Here is a 26934-nt window from a genome sequence, read left to right on the forward strand (position 1 = left end):
TAATTCATGCATTTATTTCCTCTAGGCTGGACTATTGTAATTCATTATTATCAGGTTGTCCTAAAAGTTCCCTAAAAAGCCTTCAGTTAATTCAAAATGCTGCAGCTAGAGTACTGACAGGGACTAGAAGGAGAGAGCATATCTCACCCATATTGGCCTCTCTTCATTGGCTTCCTGTTAATTCTAGAATAGAATTTAAAATTCTTCTTCTTACTTATAAGGTTTTGAATAATCAGGTCCCATCTTATCTTAGGGACCTCGTAGTACCATATCACCCCAATAGAGCGCTTCGCTCTCAGACTGCAGGCTTACTTGTAGTTCCTAGGGTTTGTAAGAGTAGAATGGGAGGCAGAGCCTTCAGCTTTCAGGCTCCTCTCCTGTGGAACCAGCTCCCAATTCAGATCAGGGAGACAGACACCCTCTCTACTTTTAAGATTAGGCTTAAAACTTTCCTTTTTGCTAAAGCTTATAGTTAGGGCTGGATCAGGTGACCCTGAACCATCCCTTAGTTATGCTGCTATAGACGTAGACTGCTGGGGGGTTCCCATGATGCACTGTTTCTTTCTCTTTTTGCTCTGTATGCACCACTCTGCATTTAATCATTAGTGATCGATCTCTGCTCCCCTCCACAGCATGTCTTTTTCCTGGTTCTCTCCCTCAGCCCCAACCAGTCCCAGCAGAAGACTGCCCCTCCCTGAGCCTGGTTCTGCTGGAGGTTTCTTCCTGTTAAAAGGGAGTTTTTCCTTCCCACTGTAGCCAAGTGCTTGCTCACAGGGGGTCGTTTTTGACCGTTGGGGTTTTACATAATTATTGTATGGCCTTGCCTTACAATATAAAGCGCCTTGGGGCAACTGTTTGTGATTTGGCGCTATATAAAAAAATTGATTGATTGATTGTTGAGCAGCATACATGCAAGTTTACCTGATGAATAATTTCCTAAAGATCTGTGCAATTAATGGCTGAAAAATATATAACGTGATTGGATAATTTATACCGATGAAGGGGGGAGGATTTGTCCAGGGTCAGAGGTTAACTGGGGGAGAGCAGGTCTGATATTCTAAAAGAGGCAGTGTTGATTAAAAACACAAAAAAAACAGAAGTGTTTGTGTGTGACTGAGTCCTTCAAGTGTCATTTCTGTTGTTCCAAAGCAAATAACACCAACAAACAGAAGGTATGTTCCTCAAATTGTTTATTGAGTCGCGGAGGTTGGCGTGCTCCTCATACTGTTATCGCACACAAAACACATCAGACGTTACAAAAAAAAAAGTCGAGCGCATGTCCACCCACAACCAATCATCTTTCTGCTTATGTGTAAACAACTTTACCTGACATTAAGCACTCAGTAATTTGCTCTTGGTGACACTTTTAAATCATGTTGCGCGTGACCTCCTGTACGCGACATGTACGTGTGCGTTTTGCGACACGTCTACGAGGGCGGGAAGAAGGGTCTGATCTTCATGCTAATGGCCTTCATCGAATACCAGCTGCCCTTCCAGTTCATCCACACCACACCGTCGTCTGTGCCGTGTTTGGCCATTTTCGCTGTGTAGAAGCCGCTGGTGTAATATCGGCCATTGGGATTACATGAGTGGCATCGGTTGTACCACCAACCGCCCCCGTCCTCCCGGGAGCATTGCTTTGATGGATCTCCAGGATTCCTGGATCACAGAAATAAAAACCTTACATAAATGGACATTAATGCACCCAAGTGAAGAAAATCTGTTCCAATTATAAATGTGATATGTAGACGTTAGGATGCGCTTTTAGTCCGGGTTTATCAACTACTTTTCTAAGTGTAAAACATAAGGCATATTGATTAGAAAAACTTCTCTTCAAATTAAAACAAACATTGCTATGTAAACAGTTTGCTTTGCATATCAAGAAATCCAGTTTTTCATGATATTCGTTATACGGCTACTCAAGTTCTAGCAAGTTCAACAAGGATTGAAAATCCAGCCAAAATTTGGAATTGTGCTTTTTGTTTTTATGTCACATCTAACCCAACAAAACAGTGCCAGCAGCACAGAAGCATCACCATCAAGCATCGCTCTTAGCACGACGTTTATGATGGATATTAAATACATTAAAACACAGATATTGACAGTAAAATGTTTGTTTCAATGATTATTGATGCTGAAAAACTCACCAGTTGTCATTGTCTCTGTCGTATGTGCTGAACATCATACCATTGTGTATGGTCATGGTGCGGTTTTCACCAAAGAGTTCCAGTGATCCCTCCAGCAAACCGTTGCCAGCGTTACCCGAGTAGCCGTCGACTGCCAACACATAGTTGGACGCCTCTGACTGGATGGTGAACTTCCTATACTGGGCGTAGACCTAAAAGCCAACATGGTATTAGGGTGGATTTATTCTAAAGGTCTATCACTATACCCGTCTCCAGGCAGTTTGCTCAATGTTGCCAAAACGCAGTAGGAATTTAGAGCACCCCAACAACCAAATCCAGGAAGTGAGTATCTGGAAAGATTCAGAATGCTGAAGACTCACTTTGGCATTTGTCCAGTCCTCCATCTCAAACAGGACCTCAGTGGGGCCCATCTTGGTGAGCTGACTGATGCGTTCATTACCCAGCCAGTATTCACCTGTCACATGACAAAGAGCACGTTAGCTCATTACAACTTACCAAAACGGTGCTTGTTGGTAATATACCAACAAGTTGAGGTGAAAAATGATAACGATCAGTTTTCAGAAGGTTACTTTTGAAATGTAGCAACTAAAAACAGTTCCTGCTATCATCATCATGCAGACGTTTCTGATTCCAACATGCAAACTGAGTTGTATAATCCAAATGGCTCTCTTTTTTTTTTTTTTAATTCATAACATCTTACCGGGAGTCTCACAGTGACCCTTTCCAACATCAAAGGCAATGTTTCCAAAACCGCGCCTATAGTCATCCCAGCGCCGCCCAAAGTCCACGCTGCCATCGAGCCTGTTCTGGATGAGGAGCCAACCTGAAAATAAGATGGATTTTGGAATGTTGAAGTTCTTTTTACAAAAAAAGTTGACTGAAGAATCATTAATATTGCAGGTGGTGCTAAGCCAAAATGTCTTACCTCCATTCATAGTGGTCTGATCGCAGAAGACCTTGTATGGAGGAGAACTGTCGGGTTTGATCAGGTACATTTGAGAGTCTTTTCCTCCACGACGGAAGATATCCTCACATTCCTTACCTGGATGATGAAAGAGTTAAAGGAACAAAATCATGTATATGTAGATACACAGACAACAACACAATGTTGCATGAAACTCTTCACGTAGTCATTCCATCTGTCCTTCCAACTCTTGTTCACATCAACTGCAAATTACTCTCAAATAGGTTTCATTATTTATCTTATCACACCCCTGTGCCTGTGCTTCCCCATCTGACAGAACTTTTTGAACCCTATGTGCCTTCTCTTGCTCCGAGGTCTCAGAATGCAGGTTTGCCAGCAAGCATCAGACGCTTCACGACTGTAGAATGTTTTAGGATTAATCCTCAAGTCATCTATGATATAAAATCTGATGTGGCGGTGTACTGTACGTTGGATAATGTCATGTGGTGCATAGCGGTCGAGGGCGTCTGGCGTAAAAATCTGCCAAATCAACATGGAGATTCATACTGGATCCTCTGTGGCAACCCAGAGCAAAAAAGGAGAAGTCAGAAGAATTTACTTATTAACATCTCGCAGTGACATTAGGTTAGAATTTAGTACTAACATATAACCAGCTGTGAATTAAATTGATTGAATGGATGCTTAGATCTAGCACCAGATGGACAGACGGGTGGATGGATATCCATACAACGTTCAGATTTTTCTATGCCAAGCTAAATCAGCATATTTCACCTCATGTTTTCATGTGACCACGTGTCCAGCAACAAAAGGAGGTTGACTTTTGGATGACCTGCACTTACCAGTAACCACTGGTATGGGACATTTGGTCTGGCAAGGCTCCTTGCACTGTTCTTTCTGGGCCTTGATCGCCTTCTCCAACTTCAGGATCTTTTGCTTGATATTTTCCAGCACACCCTGCAGACACAACACATCATCCATCACATGAAAACAGCAACTTTAGGTTGGATAAATTAGACTGACGGTAACAGTATCTTGCTAACAGTATCTTGGATACCTGAAGTACTCTGATGTTTGAAGGGAAGAATGTGTCCATCGTCTCCTTGATGTAAGCGTGTTGCTCCTCTACAATGTCAGAAAACTGATTCACCACCAAGTTGTTGTCTGTGAAGAAACATAGTTAATGAATAGCCACGTCAAAATGCTGTACAGGAGTAAACTCTAGATCAGGGTGCCACGAAGAACTAACACTGCAGTTCTTTCCAACCAGTCACCTCAACAGGTGATTTTACTGATTATCTCCTCCCGTCAAGTTGAAGTCCTAATCATCTTTGAGGTAACTGGCTGCAAGGAACGCCTATATCGTTTTAGCCCTTCATGTTGACCACTGCTTTTGGTCTGACCCACCCCAAACATGTTGAAAACCATTAGTTCAAATCTTTATATAAAACACATTTCTCTGATATGACTTACAAAAGATGTTTTTCGAGTGTGTAGACACATTAAAAAAAAAAAACAGCCAGGTAAAACAGTTGGTGAACGTCAAGCTAGCCCCACCAATCAACCACCTTGAATATGAAACTACAGTGGTGCCAAGTTCAGCTACTAGTAATTGCATTACATATTCGCGTTTTAGCCAAGGGTCACGTACAGGATGACGCATCTACACACGCAATTTCACACAATACACAAAGTTTTTCAAATCCGATTTAGGTTTTTTCATAAAAAAACTGAACATTTGTCATAAATTACTTGCAAAATCAGTCAGTTCATGGGGTACATGTTTTCCCAAACATTTTGCTTCATACACAAAGTTTGTGATGACCAGTGAATCTGAGCTTACTGTCCATGACTCGCTGCCGCTCCCTCAGTGAGTTGGACATGCTGTTGACATAGTCGTAGATTGTGTTGGATGAGCGGGATAAATCCTCCACCTGACTCTTGAGCGCAGCAACTTCCTATGAGGAATGTGCAAGAGAAACTTGTCAATTTTTCTTAAAATGTAAAATTGATTTGAATTTTTTCAAAGTTTGTAATGATTTCTAAAAAAAAAAAAAAAAAAAAAAAAAAAAAAAAAATCATATAGTAAAATTTGTTGGGTTTTAGCCTTTTGAATGTGCTGGATTGAGATATGTATGTATGAAAGCTCAAGTTTAATTTACCGGCTTGACGGTTTGCTCTTGTTTCAGCAACATGGTCTTCAGCTCACAGCCGTTAGGACATAAAACCCCCTAGAGGACAGACATGTCTTCCATTACACTTTCAGACAGTAAACTCCGTGTCTCTGATCCCGTCAACAACTAGGATTTTCTAGTTTAAGATTTTACGATACAGCTCGCAAGAAACTATGGCAGCTAAACATATGTGCAGTTAATGCTGGAAAGTTCACAATGACTCAAAGGTAACAGACAAGTCCAAGTCAAGTCTCAAGTGAGACTGTGTGTCAATTGAGATAGCTGTCCGAAGTCATGTCAAAGCCTCATGTTGATTCACATAAAGAGAGTAAGTTGGAATCGAGGGAAGACTTACCGAGTTAAGACACAAGTCAGTGGACATCAGGCTCAAGTCAAGTCCTAAAGCAAATTAAAGGAGCTTTAAGTCAAGTCTCGAACTGGTCCAAAACTTGCTTCAAAGCCTGAATTCATCTCGCATCCTAGATGGTAAGTGCAAGTTAAGGGAAGAGGAACTTGAGAAATGAATCAAGTTAAGACTTAAGTTAGTGGACATGAGGCTCAAGTCCAGTTAACAGGTTCAAGTCAAGTTTCAAGTACATTAAATGGGCTTTAAGTCAATGTATTGCAAATTCAATTCAACCCTCAACCAAAACTGCTGGTACACGAGGGCAGGTCTAAGTTAATTCTCAAACCAGCAAGAAAATATACCAGGAACCTTCTGTTTTGGAAACAAGTGCACTGATCACTTGGCCACCATGTTCCAGTAAATCAAGTCTCAGTTGACTACAAAAATAAGTCTGGATTCAAGTTAAGGGTGACAAATTCATGACTAGTTAAAATGGTAACATGAATACAGATGTGTTCAAGTGTCAACTCGTCCATTTCAGGACTTTATTCTGGCCGCCTACCAACTCTGGTAAGGCATGCGTGCAGCCTCCGGTGTCTGGGTACACCTCCTTCTCCTGCACCACTGGTTGCCCAACCTGAGGACTGGTGGGTCGTCCGCGGTACCTGGTCAAAGAGAGCAAGGCACATCAACTAAATGTCAAACTAACACAAACCCTGGGATGTTAGATCAGTTTTCAGTGTGGTTGTACAACTCTTGTCTCAAAAATTAGGCGTCCCATCAAACAACTTCCAACGGAGAGACGAGACCAGAATGGAGGTTTGGGTTTATGAAATGGTTCAAACTCGTGTTTAATAGTAACTACAGGTCTATATTGAATTAAATGCTCAGAATAGGCATTCTAAATATCCCCTAATCTTTCATAAGCATTGGACTCCATTTTTGACCTTGAACTGTGTCGTTGACTTTTAACCATGATTTTGTCCTTGGCTAACATTCAGTCATTCCACTGTGAACTCAATGTAATCTGAGGGTTTTGTTGCGAAATCTAGTCACAGGAGCTGTACGCCAACTAAAAAGATGTTATGTTTACCTGCCACCCCCACTGATTGGGGGTGGGGCATATTGGCTGGGTCTGTAGGTATCCCTGTCCTGTGTTACTGGACGGTGACCACGAGCATCCGCAGCTGTTGTCTGCAAAGAAAGAAGCAAAAATAAATCTTTATGACTAGAAATAAAATTAGAAAGGACATAAAATTCAACAATTTGATTTAACTGTAGTTTGTTTGCTTTTTTTTTTTTTTACATACATTCTGAGTGGTTGTGGCATTGACTCCTGTGTCCTGTAAAAGACAATGAAGACAGTGAACACGTTTAGATTAAAAATAGACTTACGTATTGTAATATATGTAATATTTGTCAGAAAGTTGGCAATAACAAAGTCTAATTTCAAATAAACTGCAGAACTTGACGATACTATGCTTGAGTTTTTGTTTTGTTTTTTATAAATGCATGTTGCAGATTGAGATTAACTTCTTTATTTTCACAAATTTTTTTAGATTATTTTTTTTTTCATTCACTGACACAAATCTCAAAAAATGAACAAAGTGGAATTCATAAATAATAATGAAATATACAAAAAAAAGGCCTTTAAACATTTCCTTCAAAAAAGGAACCCCCCCCCCCCCCCCCCCCACGAAACAACACAAACTGAGCCTTTTTTTTTTTTTTTTTGCATAATTTTCGATACATTTTGTCAAAGGTCAACCTATAATGTTGAGCATCTTTTTAAAATGTGGATTTGGCTCGAATCAAACTTACCGAGTCATAGTCGTCATATTCTACATCATCAGCCCAGGCAACGTACGCGCACAGATACAGCAACACCAACGTCCGCATCTTCCTCTCACAACAGTTTGTCTTTAGTTCGCCTTCACATCTGGTTTGAGCAGATATTTATTCTCTGGCTCTGCCTACAGACGACATCTGACCCCTTATTGATTAAATGCTGTCAGTAACCGCAGGTTTACCTAAACCAGAGTCAATGCAGGACACCATCGATCTGATTATTTTAGAGCAACAAAAGGGCAAAAGAACTCAAATATTCACTGACAAATGCAAATATGTGCTTGAGAGCAGTTTGAAGTTTGATCCTTTGGACTGTCTTAAGAATGGCGCCATCTAGAGGAAGACTAGAAGGTCTTTTTTTTTTTTTAAGTGAATAAATCTCTGTCTAAAATGCATTCTGATGTCAGGTGGGGTATACAACAGCAAAAGCTCCACCACTTTCAACAATAAGGAGCTTAATTTGGTCTTTATGAGGTCATCGATCTTATCAAAGATCAAGAACCCACTGTATTGTATTCTCTATTCTTTCCCATATTTTTTCCTCTTACTGGATTTAGTTTTGTTTTAAAATTCAAAAACTAAAACCCTGTCAGTCATCAGATCTAGACCAAGATCTGGATTTGTTATGAAATATACATTTATACATGGCATGATTGAAATCCAAAAAAACCCCAAAAAGTTAAGCTGTAAATTAGAGGATTGACTTTTGGAGGCAGATATTCAAATTTAACACCATTTTGTTTCTTCTCTATACTTCGTAAGTTTTCCCATCTTAATCATAAACTCAAAGGTAATTTCAGTTACTGTAAAACGTTTTTGCTGCCATCGTTACAATAAATCCGTCATTGTAGGGAATTTACCTCAATGAGGCAACAGCTGTTTGAGTCCAAAAGCGTGTGCAGTGCTACTTTATCAAAACTCATGTCTCAATGCACAAGATACCGTTGGATGACACAGAAGTCTGATAGACTACGTGTTCCCAAACCAATACCCCAACCCCTTACATGATGAGATCCAGGTTTGAACCTTCAAAACAGCTGTGAGGTTGAACAGACTAATGTACACATGCTAAATTTTAAAACTCAAATCTCAGCCAAAAGTGCTCAGAGAGCACAGAGATGCCATGCCCATATCTCAAAGTATCAGAAATGTTGAGAAAATTGGTCTTTTAAACAGCCAATTCCCTGAGGGAAAAAACTCTGTACTCATCAAAAAATTAGCAATATGCCTAATCCTAGGCTTTGAAAGGTCTAAGCATGTGTGCTGTAAAATAAATCATCATCTTGTAACTCTAATGAAGACAATCCCTTTCAAATTTGGTGAACTTTGATGCACCACATCAATTAAAAAGCAACATTGTTTTTCCTGTGTAATAACCCGGTAGACATGTCTGCCACCCGCTGGATAATTAGTAGATGCTGCACTGATGACGGATTAGGAGCAGGTGTAGTTGTCAGGGACAGACAACGTGTGCTAAATCAGTAGTGACTGAGCTAAATAATTCATTTTCCCATCTGTAGCAGCTTGCCAAGTGAACAACTTGACCAGCTAGAGGGTATATAGCTGACAAACAAGCTTCTGTTAATCACTTCATGATTTTACAAAATAATTTAAGCTGTTGTGGGTGTGATGTTAGACTTTTGTTTATGGCATTATCGCCCTGCTCATTCACAAAAATAAGCAATCTGTGGGTTTCAGAGTTGTGAAAATTGGAACTCTGTGCTTCTTTGCCTAACCCAAACATGGCAGCCTTATCAGCTACTGAAGGTTAAAATGCCCCGTTTGTTTTCCACCAGAAGGATTTCAACGGCCTTGGTGAAGCATCTGGCAACTTTTCATTTGCCCTCCCCTATAGTCTGCAGTCATCGAGGCCACTCCATATATAATAATTGTGGATTAATTGCTGTATTTTTATTTGAGGTACTTGGGTGTGAAGATGAATTGTCCTTTTAGGGATCAATAAAGTTGTTTGAATTTTGAAATTCACTCTGACTTTGTTGAGAACATTTTGTCAATCTAACCAGGGATGTGACTTGCCTGGAACTTCAACTGGTCATAAAAACCACGTGTGTTTCAGTAACATTCATGTGGCAACAGCAGGAACAGTCAAAGGTCAGAAACCCTATGACTCATCAAAAAACACACCAAAGCCATCAATTATTTATATATTTGTTGGTATTTTATACACATACGCTGTATTTAATATCAAAATGTCACTGTAAAAAATGTTACCTTCACAGAGCAAATGAATAATTATTAACCCAACATTAAATTTTGACATTCGGTCTGTGCAACATTCATTTAAGCTACTTTTTCCCCAGATATGTAACTAACTATACTTTACAGAGTGCATGCTGAGGTCTTTCCATAACCTACGGATGAGTATATAACACTGGAGCTACAGTATGATGGACTTTACAGACTTACTGTACAAGAAAATCATTCAAATCCTTTAAATTTTTACAGCTGTTTGTGCATTTGTACAAAAAAAATCAGCATATGGAAGTGTAATTGTTGAAAGCGTAACAGTAGTACCTCTCACCAACCGCAAACCCCAGTTCTGGTTCTACAAATGAACTTTTCAAAGTCGTGAACTGAAAACCATTTTTGGTTCAATATAGGACCCATACATGTGCATGATGTCGATAGTAAGATTAGTGTTGATGGAACCACAAGTTCAAACAAACTGATCATTCTGCAAACTGGAATTTATGTCATAAAGACCACTAATTGTTTACAAGCTGACTTGAGACTTGACTTGGGACTTGCTGATTCATGACTTGAGAGTGACTTGATGGTTACTTCGTCCCACCTCTGCAAATTACCCATAATTATAACGGTTTTCAGGCAACATCATATCGAGGTTTCATTTAATTTTTTGGTGTTTCTTTGTGTTTTGACTTACCAGATTATCATCTGCACGTTTCAAGTTTGTACTGTGCGTTTAAATGTCTTCTAACTGTAGTTTCAAAAGAAATCCAAGGTGTGACCACTCAAGAACTTACATAAAGATGTTCTTATTTTACTCACTTGCATTGTGTAAATCTGGGTTACTCAACAAACAATTCAGACACATTGACCATACCATTTTTATTTCTTAATTGCTGATAGAAACTAAATCCAAGAAAATGTTCATGCATCCACCCAGGTTTGTTGAAAGAAAACTGTCTCTGAAAGTTATTTACTGTAAAATCATCAAAAGGTGACATTAAGTGTCCATATCGGTTTTTTATTTTACTTTATAAAACGTTTTGTCATCAAAAACTTAACTTTTTGAAAAATATTTTGTATATACAAAATTGTTGTGTTTGCATTTATTTCAGGCGGCCCCAAAAAGTAACTATAAAATACCAGTACAATTTAGAGTATGCTCATGCACTCGCGTGTGCATTTGTTGGACTGAAACAGTAAATGGACTGCACTAACGAAGCACATTTTCCATCTGAATCAGAAGTTCCAAGTGCTTTACAAGGATGCCTCACATTCACCCACCAATGTCAGGATGCTGCCATGCAAGGCAATCACCACACACCAGGAGCAACTGGGGAATTACCCTACCGATCTGGTAGGGTTTGAACCAAGGCCCACTGCTGAACCACTAGACCATCACCTCCCCCAGTTTGACATCGACACAAAACTTTCTCGGGTTACTGAAGTATTTCTAAGGTGATAGTTTTTCCGACACTGATCATGATGGGTGTGAAGAATTCATCACCAACACAAACAATACAAATAAAATCTAAACTGACACCAAAACTATCAAACCAGTGAAGCTCCATATTACACCAAATTGTCACAAACTACGGGTGAAGTCTATTTTGGAGCTGTTGGGTTTGAATGTGGTTTTCGTCAGTCAATAACAGCACATTTCTAATTTAAGATTGGAGAAATGAGAAAGGCCCACTCAGGGGATTTTATCAGTCATGAAAGTTGCCAGAAAAAACAAAAGTTTTTTTTTGCAATCTGAAATGTTATCTCTAAAAATGAATACTATCTGGGATTCCCCAGGACTCAAATCTTGGCCCATTCTATTTTTTTCTTGCATGGTTTTCTCCACATCTGTGAAAGTCCATAAATATGACTCTGGACAAAAATACATTGTAGTGGGGTTTTAGAGGAACTGTAAAAACAAACAAAAAAATAAATAAATTGTCTTTTAAACTTACTGTGTAACCAAACTGGACACTATGATCACCATAAAGTTGCAATGGGTGTTAAATATGGTAAACAGAGTGCATTTATATAGCGCTTTTCCATCTGCATCACACGCTCAAGGCGCTTTACAATAATGCCTCACATTCACCCCGATGTCAAGGTGCTGCCATAAAGTGCTCACTACACACCGGGAGCAACTAGGGGATTAAGGACCTTGCCCAAGGGCCCTTAGTGATTTTCCAGTCACGCTGGGATTTAAACCAAGGATCCTCTGGTCTCAAGCCCAATGCTTAACCACTAGACCATCATCTCCCCTATAATGAATAAAATTGTCTTAACTGCTTGAGGAAATCTATGGAAAAAGACATGCAAACATAATTTTCCCCAAATGTAAACCACAATAAGGAGTTTAGTGTAAAATTGTCCCTTTTAATTTAAATTTCATTCAAATTGTGACCATGCATGGTGCACTCAGTGTGCAGCTCACCAGAATCCAATTTAACTTAAAAAAAAAAAGAAAAAAAGACAAAATTGATTAAAAAAAAATGAGTTTGTATATTTTAAGCTTCAGCGGTTTCTAGTCAAACTGAATCCGTGTCAAACTTCTTAAGTTTTTGGTTTTGGACTTTGTTAGACTTTTATTAGACTTCAACACTTGCTCCACCTCATAAATAAGGTGAACAATTCTACATTTTAACAAAGACAGTTCATGCTCAGGGATCAGTCAATGCCAGCAGTGGGCAAAGTTCCGCTAATCCGCTAACTGTTAATTGGCGAAGCTAATTTTTTTCATTAGCGGATTAGCTTTTTAGCTAACTTTGAAAACCATCAGCAGACCAATTAGCTTCCGCTAAATTTAGATCCCCTCAATTTCTTTGCTGGCATGAAGTTCAGCGGTCATAAACGTCTGTAAACCCTAAAATCCAACAATAATTGTCATTTACTTTGCACACACAACAACACAGACAATGGAAGAAGAGATCAAAGGCAAGGCACTTTTCACTCATGGCCACAACATAACTTCACCAAACTAACCACACTCCTTGAACTACACGCCTTGAACCACCAAAAATGTTTCATACAAGCAATCGGATAAAATCTAAACTCGAGCCTCCCATGTGACTTCTGACAAACTGTACCTGAAAACTGGCCGTAAAAGTGAATCTCCTACTTATACATCCCTTTACGTTGGTTTGGATGTTTTTATTTCATTTATATTATGTTGTAGAAAATGGTTTTCAGTATGAGTTTAAAGGGAATTTAATAAAAAAAAGCCAGATTTTTCTTTGTAAAGGCATAAAGAGATTAATCGAGTCAAAGCCTTGTTGTGTGACTGTTTATATCCGCTGTCACCTCTTGTTTTCATGTCAAATTATTTTGCATGGCAGATGCAACGTTAGATGAAGAGCAGCTTTGCATTAGCATGAAACAGGGTCCTGCAAGAAGGCGCCGAGCTGTGACGGCAGCACAAGAACGTTTCCTGAATGAGGCAAAAAGGAAGCAAGAATTCAAAAGAGACTTGACTTCATCTTTTTGCAGGGGCGTTGTCTCAAATAAAACGCACAACGGTACATCTGTCACAATGCATGATTATCAAATAATCCCTCTTTCAGGGAAATTTTACAAAAGTGCTCCAAAAAAATAAATCAATAATACAATAATTATCAGAAATCTACAAAAAAAACAGACTGAAGAATGCATTTTTTTAAGAACTGCAGAAAAAGTTTAAATATTCAAATTTTTGTTTCCATAAGAACACTTTCATTGCACAGTTATACATCTTTAGCATACACGTATGGTGTCTGAAAATAAAATAGATATTTTGTTAATACACCACGTTTATTTTAGCAGATTTTCTAAAGTATACTTCAACTTAAAAGTCACAGTGCATCCTGAAAGTATTCACAACACTTCACTTTTTCCACATTTTATATTACAGCTTTATTCCAAAAGGGAGTAAATAATTTTTCCCCTTAAAATTCTACTCACAACACCCCATAATAACAACAAAGTTTTTTGTTGTTGTCGTTGAATTTTTTGCAAATGTATTAAAAATAAAAAACTAAAAGCCTCGACACACAAAGCAAGAATCAAGCCGACCCAGGCGGAATGTCACTGACTCGCCCTGAATGACTCATGCACACGCCGTGCGCATTACGCCTCTGAACGCAGTACAAATGTATGTGGAACACATTAGAACTACCGCGACAGCTGTCAGAATCCAGTGAGATATGATGAATGCACTTACGTTTCCGTACGAGTGAGGTCCAATTGCAGGTGGAGGAAATACATTCCAGTAGTACTCGTCGTGGTGCGTTCAGGCACAGTTGGGACATTCGGCTCGTGGTGGATCATGTCAAACTGCACCATGAATGCTTTGGATGCAGCCTTCATGCTGTATGAATATTTAGATTGCACTCTGATCGCTGTTCGATACATCTCCACCTTGACTGCACCTCGACTGTTTTGCACGTGTGCAAAACATTCGGGGCAGCCACAAGAACTTGGCCGACTGTTTAGACTGCTCTCAGACTGCTGTACAACATCCTCGACTGCACCACGACACCACTGGAATGTGGGTCGAATTTTCATTCGGACAGCATTCGGTCTCTTGTGTGACGAGGTATAAGAAATCGCATGTACAAGTAGCCTTTGCTCAAGAATTTGATGATGCACCTTTAGCAGCAATTACAGCCTCAAGTCTTCTTGAATATGATGCCACAAGCTTGGTGCACCTATCTTTGGGCAGTTTTGTCCATTCCTCTTTGCAGCACCTCTCAAGCTCCATCAGGTTGGATGGGGAGCGTCGGTACACAGCCATTTTCACATCTCTACAGAGATGTTCAATCAGATTCAGGTCTGGGCTCTGGCTGGGCCACTTAAGGACATTCACAGAGTTGTCCTGAAGCCACTCCTTTGATATCTTGGCTGTGTGCTTAGGGTCATTGTCCTGCTGAAAGATGAACCGTTGCCCCAGTCTGAGGTCAGGAGCACTCTGGAGCAGGTTTTCATCCAGGACGTCTCTGTACATTGCTGCATTCATCTTTCCCTCAAACCTGACTAGTCTCCCAGTTCCTGCTACTGAAAAACATCCCCACAGCATGATGCTGCCGCCACCATGCTTCACTGTAGGGATGGTGCCTGGTTTCCTACAAAACTGACGCCTGGCATTCACACCAAAGAGTTCAATCTTTGTCTCATGAGACTAGAGAATTATGTTTCTCATAGTCTGAGAGTCCTTCAGGTGCCTCTTGGCAAACTCCAGGTGGGCTGCAATGTGCTTTTTACTAATGTGTGGCTTCCTTCTGGCCACTCTACCATACAGGCCTGATTGGTGGATTGCTGTAGAGATGGTTGTCTTCTGGATGGTTCTTCTCTCTCCACATAGGAATGCTGGAGCTCTGACAGAGTGACCATTGGGTTCTTGGTCACCTCCTTGACTAAGGCCCTTCTCCCCCGACCACTCAGTTTAGACGGGCAGCCAACTGTAGAAAGAGTCCTGGTGAATCAGAACTTCTTCCATTTACAGATGATGGAGGCCACTGTACTCATTGGGACCTTCAAAGCAGCAGAAATGTTTCTGTACCCTTCCCCAGATTTGTGCCTCAAGACAATCCTGTCTCGGTGGTCTACAGACAATTCCTTTGACTTCATGCTTGGTTTGTGCTCTGTCAACTGCGGGACCTTATATGGAGACAGGTGTGTGTCTTTCCAAATCACGTCCAATCAATTGAATTTACTCCAGGTTGACTCCAATTTATGGGGCCATTATTGTCGCAAAAATATTTGCAAATGCGTATTTCGATCTGTGTGTATGTAACCAGAACCACAAAATGTGTAAAAAAAAAAAAAAAAAAAAAAAAGCCGTGGAAGATCCGCAAATGAGTGCAGTATTTTGTATCTGTGTGGCGAGTTGTCTGTGGCTCCATGGTTATACAGCTTCAAACCACCAGGGGGCACAAGCACCAACAATATCGGTCACCCCAACAAGTCACACCCTCAAAGAAGAACATCCACTGATGTTCAACAAACAAAACATTTTTTTTTTTTTTATTTAGTTTTTGCACCTTTGTGGATCTGGTTACACAGATATATTTTTTTAAACACCTTTGTGGATCTGGTTACACACAGATATATTTTTTTAAACACCTTTGTGGATCTGGTTACACACAGATATATATATATATATAGATATATAGATATATTTTTTAAACACCTTTGTGGATCTGGTTACACACAGATATATCTATATATCTATATATATATCTATATCTATCTATCTATCTATCTATATATCTATCTATCTATATATCTATATATCTATCTATATATCTATATATCTATCTATCTATATATCTATCTATATATCTATATATCTATATATATATATATATATATATATATATATAGATATAGATATATATATATATATATATATAGATATAGATATATATATATATATATATATATATATATAGATATAGATATATATATATATATAGATATATATATATAGATATATATAGATAGATATATATATATATATATATATATATATATATTTTTTTTATACCCTTGTGGATCTGGTTACACACAGATATATTTTTTTAAACACCTTTGTGGATCTGGTTACACAGATATATTTTTTTTGCACCTTTGTGGATCTGGTTACACACAGATATATTTTTTTAAACACCTTTGTGGATCTGGTTACACGGGGTTTGTTTGTTTTTTTGCACCTTTGTGGATCTGGTTACACAGGTTTTTTTTTTTTTTTGCACCTTTGTGGATCTGGTTACACAGGTTTTTTTTTTTTGCACCTTTGTGGATCTGGTTACACGGGTTTTTTTTTTTTTTAAACACCTTTGTGGATCTGGTTACACAGGTTTTTTTTTTTTGCACCTTTGTGGATCTGGTTACACACAGATATATTTTTTAAACACCTTTGTGGATCTGGTTACACACAGATATATTTTTTAAACACCTTTGTGGATCTGGTTACACACAGATATATTTTTTAAACACCTTTGTGGATCTGGTTACACAGGTTTTTTTTTTTTTTGCACCTTTGTGGATCTGGTTACACGGGTTTTTATTTATACCTGTGTGGATCTGGTTACACAGGTTTTTATTTATACCTTTGTGGATCTGGTTACACACAGATATATATATATATATATATATATATATATACATATATATATTTTTTTTTTTTTTATACCCTTGTGGATCTGGTTACACACAGATATATATATATATATTTTTTTTTATACCCTTGTGGATCTGGTTACACACAGATATATATATATATATATATATATATATATATATATATATATATTTTTTTTTTTTTTTATACCCTTGTGGATCTGGTTACACAGATATATTTTTTTAAACACCTTTGTGGATCTGGTTACACGGGGTTTGTTTGTTTTTTTGCACCTTTGTGGATCTGGTTACACACAGATATATTTTTTTAAACACCTTTGTGGATCTGGTTACACGGGGTTTGTTTGTTTTTTTGCACCTTTGTGGATCTGGTTACACAGGTTTTTTTTTTTTTGCACCTTTGTGGATCTGGTTACACACAGATATATTTTTTTAAACACCTTTGTGGATCTGGTTACACACAGATATATTTTTTTAAACACCTTTGTGGATCTGGTTACACACAGATATATTTTTTTTGCACCTTTGTGGATCTGGTTACACACAGATATATTTTTTTAAACACCTTTGTGGATCTGGTTACACACAGATATATTTTTTTAAACACCTTTGTGGATCTGGTTACACACAGATATATTTTTTTTGCACCTTTGTGGATCTGGTTACACACAGATATATTTTTTAAACACCTTTGTGGATCTGGTTACACACAGATATATTTTTTTTGCACCTTTGTGGATCTGGTTACACACAGATATATTTTTTTAAACACCTTTGTGGATCTGGTTACACACAGATATATTTTTTTGCACCTTTGTGGATCTGGTTACACACAGATATATTTTTTTTGCACCTTTGTGGATCTGGTTACACACATTTTTTTAAACACCTTTGTGGATCTGGTTACACACAGATATATTTTTTTAAACACCTTTGTGGATCTGGTTACACACAGATATATTTTTTTAAACACCTTTGTGGATCTGGTTACACACATATTTTTTTAAACACCTTTGTGGATCTGGTTACACACAGATATATTTTTTTAAACACCTTTGTGGATCTGGTTACACACAGATATATTTTTTTAAACACCTTTGTGGATCTGGTTACACACATATTTTTTTAAACACCTTTGTGGATCTGGTTACACAGGGTTTTTTTTTTTTTTGCACCTTTGTGGATCTGGTTACACACAGATATATTTTTTTTGCACCTTTGTGGATCTGGTTACACACAGATATATTTTTTTTGCACCTTTGTGGATCTGGTTACACACATTTTTTTAAACACCTTTGTGGATCTGGTTACACACAGATATATTTTTTTAAACACCTTTGTGGATCTGGTTACACACAGATATATTTTTTTTGCACCTTTGTGGATCTGGTTACACACATTTTTTTAAACACCTTTGTGGATCTGGTTACACACAGATATATTTTTTAAACACCTTTGTGGATCTGGTTACACACAGATATATTTTTTAAACACCTTTGTGGATCTGGTTACACACATATTTTTTTAAACACCTTTGTGGATCTGGTTACACACAGATATATTTTTTTAAACACCTTTGTGGATCTGGTTACACACATTTTTTTAAACACCTTTGTGGATCTGGTTACACAGGGTTTTTTTTTTTTTTGCACCTTTGTGGATCTGGTTACACACAGATATATTTTTTTAAACACCTTTGTGGATCTGGTTACACAGGGTTTTTTTTTTTTTTTGCACCTTTGTGGATCTGGTTACACACAGATATATTTTTTAAACACCTTTGTGGATCTGGTTACACGGGTTTTTTTGTTTGCACCTGTGTGGATCTGCTTACACGGGTTTTTTTGTTTGCACCTGTGTGGATCTGCTTACACGGGTTTTTTTGTTTGCACCTGTGTGGATCTGCTTACACGGGTTTTTATTTATACCTGTGTGGATCTGCTTACACGGGTTTTTATTTATACCTGTGTGGATCTGGTTACACGGGTTTTTATTTATACCTGTGTGGATCTGGTTACACACAGATATATATATATATATATATTTTTTTTTTTTTTTTTTTTTTTTTTTTTTGCACCTTTGTGGATCTGGTTACACACAGATATATTTTTTTAAACACCTTTGTGGATCTGGTTACACACAGATATATTTTTTAAACACCTTTGTGGATCTGGTTACACACAGATATATTTTTTAAACACCTTTGTGGATCTGGTTACACAGGGTTTTTTTTTTTTTTGCACCTGTGTGGATCTGGTTACACACAGATATATATATATATATATATATATATATATATATATTTTTTTTTTTTTTTTTTTTTGCACCTTTGTGGATCTGGTTACACGGGTTTTTATTTATACCTGTGTGGATCTGGTTACACACAGATATATATATATATATTTTTTTTTTTTTATTTATTTTTTTTTGCACCTTTGTGGATCTGGTTACACACAGATATATTTTTTTAAACACCTTTGTGGATCTGGTTACACACAGATATATTTTTTTAAACACCTTTGTGGATCTGGTTACACGGGTTTTTTTTTTTTGCACCTTTGTGGATCTGGTTACACAGGTTTTTTTTTTTGCACCTTTGTGGATCTGGTTACACGGGTTTTTTTTTGCACCTTTGTGGATCTGGTTACACTGGTTTTTTTTTGCACCTTTGTGGATCTGGTTACACGGGGTTTTTTTTGCACCTTTGTGGATCTGGTTACACAGGGGTTTTTTTTTTGCACCTTTGTGGATCTGGTTACACACAGATATATTTTTTAAACACCTTTGTGGATCTGGTTACACACAGATATATTTTTTTAAACACCTTTGTGGATCTGGTTACACGGGTTTTTTTTTTTTGCACCTTTGTGGATCTGGTTACACAGGTTTTTTTTTTTGCACCTTTGTGGATCTGGTTACACGGGTTTTTTTTTGCACCTTTGTGGATCTGGTTACACGGGTTTTTTTTTTTTTGCACCTTTGTGGATCTGGTTACACAGGTTTTTTTTTTTGCACCTTTGTGGATCTGGTTACACAGGGGGTTTTTTTTTGCACCTTTGTGGATCTGGTTACACAGGGGGTTTTTTTTTTGCACCTTTGTGGATCTGGTTACACACAGATATATTTTTTTAAACACCTTTGTGGATCTGGTTACACACAGATATATTTTTTTAAACACCTTTGTGGATCTGGTTACACACAGATATATTTTTTTAAACACCTTTGTGGATCTGGTTACACACAGATATATTTTTTTAAACACCTTTGTGGATCTGGTTACACAGGGTTTTTTTTTTTTTTTTGCACCTTTGTGGATCTGGTTACACGGGTTTTTTTTTGCACCTTTGTGGATCTGGTTACACACAGATATATTTTTTTAAACACCTTTGTGGATCTGGTTACACACAGATATATTTTTTTAAACACCTTTGTGGATCTGGTTACACACAGATATATTTTTTTAAACACCTTTGTGGATCTGGTTACACACAGATATATTTTTTTAAACACCTTTGTGGATCTGGTTACACACAGATATATTTTTTTAAACACCTTTGTGGATCTGGTTACACACAGATATATTTTTTTAAACACCTTTGTGGATCTGGTTACACACAGATATATTTTTTTAAACACCTTTGTGGATCTGGTTACACAGGGTTTTTTTTTTTTTTGCACCTTTGTGGATCTGGTTACACGGGTTTTTTTTTGCACCTTTGTGGATCTGGTTACACACAGATATATTTTTTTAAACACCTTTGTGGATCTGGTTACACACAGATATATTTTTTTAAACACCTTTGTGGATCTGGTTACACACAGATATATTTTTTAAACACCTTTGTGGATCTGGTTACACACAGATATATTTTTTTAAACACCTTTGTGGATCTGGTTACACACAGATATATTTTTTAAACACCTTTGTGGATCTGGTTACACGGGTTTTTTTTTTTTGCACCTTTGTGGATCTGGTTACACGGGTTTTTTTGTTTGCACCTGTGTGGATCTGGTTACACGGGTTTTTATTTATACCTGTGTGGATCTGGTTACACACAGATATATATATTTTTTTATACCCTTGTGGATCTGGTTACACACAGATATATATATATATATATTTTTTTTTATACCCTTGTGGATCTGGTTACACACAGATATATTTTTTTAAACACCTTTGTGGATCTGGTTACACAGGGTTTTTTTTTTTGCACCTTTGTGGATCTGGTTACACACAGATATATTTTTTAAACACCTTTGTGGATCTGGTTACACACAGATATATTTTTTAAACACCTTTGTGGATCTGGTTACACACAGATATATTTTTTAAACACCTTTGTGGATCTGGTTACACACAGATATATTTTTTAAACACCTTTGTGGATCTGGTTACACACAGATATATTTTTTAAACACCTTTGTGGATCTGGTTACACACAGATATATTTTTTAAACACCTTTGTGGATCTGGTTACACACAGATATATTTTTAAACACCTTTGTGGATCTGGTTACACACAGATATATTTTTTAAACACCTTTGTGGATCTGGTTACACACAGATATATTTTTTAAACACCTTTGTGGATCTGGTTACACACAGATATATTTTTTTAAACACCTTTGTGGATCTGGTTACACACAGATATATTTTTTTAAACACCTTTGTGGATCTGGTTACACACAGATATATTTTTTAAACACCTTTGTGGATCTGGTTACACACAGATATATTTTTTTAAACACCTTTGTGGATCTGGTTACACACAGATATATTTTTTTAAACACCTTTGTGGATCTGGTTACACACAGATATATTTTTTTAAACACCTTTGTGGATCTGGTTACACACAGATATATTTTTTTTGCACCTTTGTGGATCTGGTTACACAGATATATTTTTTTTGCACCTTTGTGGATCTGGTTACACACAGATATATTTTTTTTTGCACCTTTGTGGATCTGGTTACACACAGATATATTTTTTTAAACACCATTGTGGATCTGGTTACACACAGATATATTTTTTTTGCACCTTTGTGGATCTGGTTACACAGATATATTTTTTTTGCACCTTTGTGGATCTGGTTACACACAGATATATTTTTTTAAACACCATTGTGGATCTGGTTACACACAGATATATTTTTTTTAAACACCTTTGTGGATCTGGTTACACACAGATATATTTTTTTAAACACCTTTGTGGATCTGGTTACACACAGATATATTTTTTTTGCACCTTTGTGGATCTGGTTACACACAGATATATTTTTTTTGCACCTTTGTGGATCTGGTTACACACATATTTTTTTAAACACCTTTGTGGATCTGGTTACACACAGATATATTTTTTTAAACACCTTTGTGGATCTGGTTACACATAGATATATTTTTTTAAACACCTTTGTGGATCTGGTTACACACAGATATATTTTTTTAAACACCTTTGTGGATCTGGTTACACACAGATATATTTTTTTAAACACCTTTGTGGATCTGGTTACACACAGATATATTTTTTTAAACACCTTTGTGGATCTGGTTACACACAGATATATTTTTTTAAACACCTTTGTGGATCTGGTTACACAGGGTTTTTTTTTTTTTTGCACCTTTGTGGATCTGGTTACACACAGATATATTTTTTAAACACCTTTGTGGATCTGGTTACACGGGTTTTTTTGTTTGCACCTGTGTGGATCTGCTTACACGGGTTTTTTTGTTTGCACCTGTGTGGATCTGCTTACACGGGTTTTTATTTATACCTGTGTGGATCTGGTTACACAGATATATATATATATATATATATATATATTTTTTTTTTTTTTTTTTTTTTTTTTTTTTGCACCTTTGTGGATCTGGTTACACACAGATATATTTTTTTAAACACCTTTGTGGATCTGGTTACACACAGATATATTTTTTAAACACCTTTGTGGATCTGGTTACACGGGTTTTTTTTTTTTTGCACCTTTGTGGATCTGGTTACACAGGTTTTTTTTTTGCACCTTTGTGGATCTGGTTACACAGGGTTTTTTTGCACCTTTGTGGATCTGGTTACACGGGGTTTTTTTTTGCACCTTTGTGGATCTGGTTACACGGGTTTTTTTTTGCACCTTTGTGGATCTGGTTACACAGGGGTTTTTTTTTTTGCACCTTTGTGGATCTGGTTACACACAGATATATTTTTTTAAACACCTTTGTGGATCTGGTTACACACAGATATATTTTTTTAAACACCTTTGTGGATCTGGTTACACAGGGTTTTTTTTTTTTTTTTTTGCACCTTTGTGGATCTGGTTACACAGGGCTTTTTTTTTTTTTTTTGCACCTTTGTGGATCTGGTTACACAGGGTTTTTTTTTTTTTTTTTGCACCTTTGTGGATCTGGTTACACACAGATATATTTTTTAAACACCTTTGTGGATCTGGTTACACGGGTTTTTTTTTTTTTGCACCTTTGTGGATCTGGTTACACGGGTTTTTTTTGTTTGCACCTGTGTGGATCTGGTTACACGGGTTTTTATTTATACCTGTGTGGATCTGGTTACACGGGTTTTTATTTATACCTGTGTGGATCTGGTTACACGGGTTTTTATTTATACCTGTGTGGATCTGGTTACACGGGTTTTTATTTATACCTGTGTGGATCTGGTTACACACAGATATATATTTTTTTATACCCTTGTGGATCTGGTTACACACAGATATATATATATATATATATATATATATATATATATATATATTTTTTTTTTTTTTTTTTTGCACCTTTGTGGATCTGGTTACACACAGATATATTTTTTTAAACACCTTTGTGGATCTGGTTACACACAGATATATTTTTTTAAACACCTTTGTGGATCTGGTTACACACAGATATATTTTTTTAAACACCTTTGTGGATCTGGTTACACAGGTTTTTTTTTTGCACCTTTGTGGATCTGGTTACACAGGGTTTTTTTTTTTTTTTTGCACCTTTGTGGATCTTTACACACAGATATATTTTTTAAACACCTTTGTGGATCTGGTTACACGGGTTTTTTTTTTTTGCACCTTTGTGGATCTGGTTACACACAGATATATATATATATATATATATATATATATATATATATATATATATATATATATATATATATATATATATATATATATATATATATATATATATATTTTTTTTTTTTATACCCTTGTGGATCTGGTTACACACAGATATATATATATATATATATATATATATTTTATACCCTTGTGGATCTGGTTACACACATATATATATATATATATATTTTTTATACCTTTGTGGATCTGGTTGCACAGGTTTTTTTTTTTTTTTTTACACATTTGTGGAACTGGTTTCATACACACATAAAAATAGAAATTTGCACAGACTTTTGCTACAATACTGGTCCCATACCAATTAAGCTGTAGAAACATCTCAAGGATGGTCAGTGGAAACAGGATGCACCTGAGCTCAATTTTGAGGTTCATGGCAAATACTGTGAATACTTATATATTTTTGAATGAATACTTGTTTTTGTTGTTTTAATAAATAAAATGAAATTCATCCATTTTGGAATAAGACTAACAAATGTGAAAAAGTGCAGTCAAAGTATTCTTCTGCAAAAAAATTGTGGTTGAAAACATGGCCCCCGTCCCACCCCCTTTTTTATGAACACTTGCTTGCACATATAAAATAACAGATATACCCCCATAAATTTAATTTGCATGCTCACTACCTCTTATTACCCCCTTTTCACCTCTTTATTCAGTTTCCTCCTTTTATTAAATTTATTCATTAAAAAACCAACAGAACTTGAATCAAGAAATATCAGGTAAGACAAACTCACTTTTCTCATCCAGATTAATGAGAACCAGTTTCAGAATATATACTCCAAAGAATTAATTAATACGTTTACAGCCTTTATGACTTGATAAGGTTCACAGTTGCTGATAATGTTTGTGGAAATACAAGTCATTTCTTTCAATGCATCTGGAGTCCAAAAATTATTAGTTTGTGTGTCACTTGGAAATTAAAAATAAAAGCTTTTTTGATCACCTTCGTGGTAAAAAAAAAAACTGCACAGAATACTGTAATCTCAGGTATGTCATTTAGCGTACGATTATATAAAGTTTTATAAACTCTTCATTGTTGTACTTCCTAGATTTTAATGATGTCTCCTAATGTAACTGGTTAAAGTTTGACATTACGTAAAATCAGCTTAAAACTGCTTTTTTTTTTTTTTTTTTTTTTTTTTTTTTTTTACACCAGAGATAGAAAACCTCAGTTTCACCCGGTAAAAGTCTCCTTGCCTATTTTTTTCATCCACCCATGAAACCAGTTGGTTATAATGGGACGAGCTAATCCGATGAAATCACTTGTTTTAGGTGCACAGGTACAAACACGTTACAGACGGCCATATTTGGAGTTCTGCTTTCTCTGTGAAACGCCCACATTAAAAGAGGGGGCGTGGTCACCAGCTCCCTTCCATTTAAAGCGACAGATACAAAAAGTTTCTGAGAGAATTGAGAATTAATAATTTGTCAGTTTAGCGTGGCAGAATGAGCTTGTTTAGGGATTTGCAGTAGCTAATACAGATGATTTCTGTAAGCTAACGTCACAGCTGTGAGGATAAATTAGGCACTAAAATTACTCAGCGGGTAACAGGATCTTGTTACCCAATAAACACGAGCAGAATTCATTATTCACTGACAAATCATCTCATTTTCAAGCTAGCTGGCTCTGCATGCCGTTACGTTTACTGGGCTTGATCAGTCAGGATGTTAGCTAGCTTTATTGCTACTTGAAGAAAGACATTAAGTGAAAATATACTTAACCATGGAATAAAACAGTCTGCAAACTACAAAATTTATTTTTGGAACTTTTAATACCCCACTAGAGGAAGGTTTTTGAGGTTGTATTGTGTTAAGAACTGGATAATGTGATGTAGCTCGTTAGCATGATAGCTGCTCTCACTTTGGTTGAGCATCTGATGCTTTGGTGGCAACTAGACCGTAGAAATTAAACATACTGAAAAACAAGCTCATTTAAAGCAACAAGGCATCAAATGAGAAGGAAGAACTGTCAAGTTTGGATACATCAGTCCCAAATCCTGTCAGCAGGGTTGTGTGGCCCTGTGACCATGTTTAATTTTAAAATATAACTTGTGAAATAATTAAAGAAAGTTTACCTTTTGGCTTAATGAAATAAAAATTAAAAAAGATTCCACCTTACCTCCTCGTCCTCCTTCTGTTCCATTTCAGAATCCCTCCATCATGGGACTGCAGACCGTTTCACTCGTCCTCTTCGTCTCTGCCTCCTCGTCTCTCTGCTGGAGTCCGAGGTCAAACCCTTCGGGTGATAAGCGGTCATGTGAACGCTGTGATGCGTGGCAATCCTGCAACTGTTCATTTGAAGGATTCAGCCGCGTTCCCATGGTGACCACCCGCACCATCTTTCTTGATCTGTCCTTCAGCAACATCTCCATGGTAACCGATGACCTGAGCAGCTACACCCAACTCAAGTGAGTATCCATGGTAACGCTGATGCAAGTCTGCTGTTATGAAATAAGAAGGGCATCGTTAAATAAACAAACATTCCATTTCATATTTCTAACTGATGAAGGCACACCCCCCACCCCCCAATAATAGTTAACGTAAAACGCGATGACATTGTCTGTAACTCAACTTTCATCTGTCACACCGGGCATCTATTTTGGTTTGAGTCGATTCATCTGTGTGTGGTCAAAGTGCGGTGAAAGACATCAGCAGTGATTTACATGTCTCTTGGTCCTCCTAATTTGAGATTGAGAGACCTGGGAGAAGCTTCCAGAGTCATGAGGTAAATAGAGGGAGGTGTCGTCATGACTACCCCTCAATGGTGAGGAAGATGGTCCCTTGATTGATTCCTGGAGAAGATGGTGGGCGCGGAGATGACTGAACAGGCACAGTGGAGTAGTTCTTGAGGTTGTGCTTCAGGAAGTCCTTGTAGCATTTCTTCTGACCCCTCTGGACCATTTTCCTTCTCAGTCTCACTCCTCAGTCTGATCAGACTGAAGAGTCTGCAGTTTGGAGGTGCTGCTCTGGAGGAGCTGTGAAGAGGAGATCTGAGAGGAGTCACCCAGCTGGAGGAGCTCACAGTGCACGCCAACAACCTGCAGAGGTG

General features: G+C 37.2%; 1 protein-coding gene across 1 annotated transcript; it reads right to left on the bottom strand.

Annotated features, from left to right (window-relative positions):
- Nucleotides 1–1173: 1173 nt before the first annotated feature.
- fgb (fibrinogen beta chain) lies at nt 1174–26043 on the bottom strand. The gene is made up of 13 exons (XM_034165145.1): nt 26005–26043; nt 6900–6932; nt 6683–6783; nt 6152–6254; nt 5232–5300; nt 4913–5027; nt 4127–4233; nt 3912–4026; nt 3073–3189; nt 2848–2970; nt 2507–2601; nt 2148–2338; nt 1174–1659 (listed from the first exon to the last, which is right to left on the bottom strand). The coding sequence occupies exons 1-13, from the start codon at nt 26026–26028 to the stop codon at nt 1428–1430; spliced, it is 1425 nt and encodes a 474-aa protein (XP_034021036.1). The 5' UTR covers nt 26029–26043; the 3' UTR covers nt 1174–1427.
- Between the last annotated feature and the right edge of the window lie 891 nt (nt 26044–26934).

This window comes from Thalassophryne amazonica, chromosome 23, assembly GCF_902500255.1.
Source record: "Thalassophryne amazonica chromosome 23, fThaAma1.1, whole genome shotgun sequence".
NCBI lineage: Eukaryota > Metazoa > Chordata > Actinopteri > Batrachoidiformes > Batrachoididae > Thalassophryne > Thalassophryne amazonica.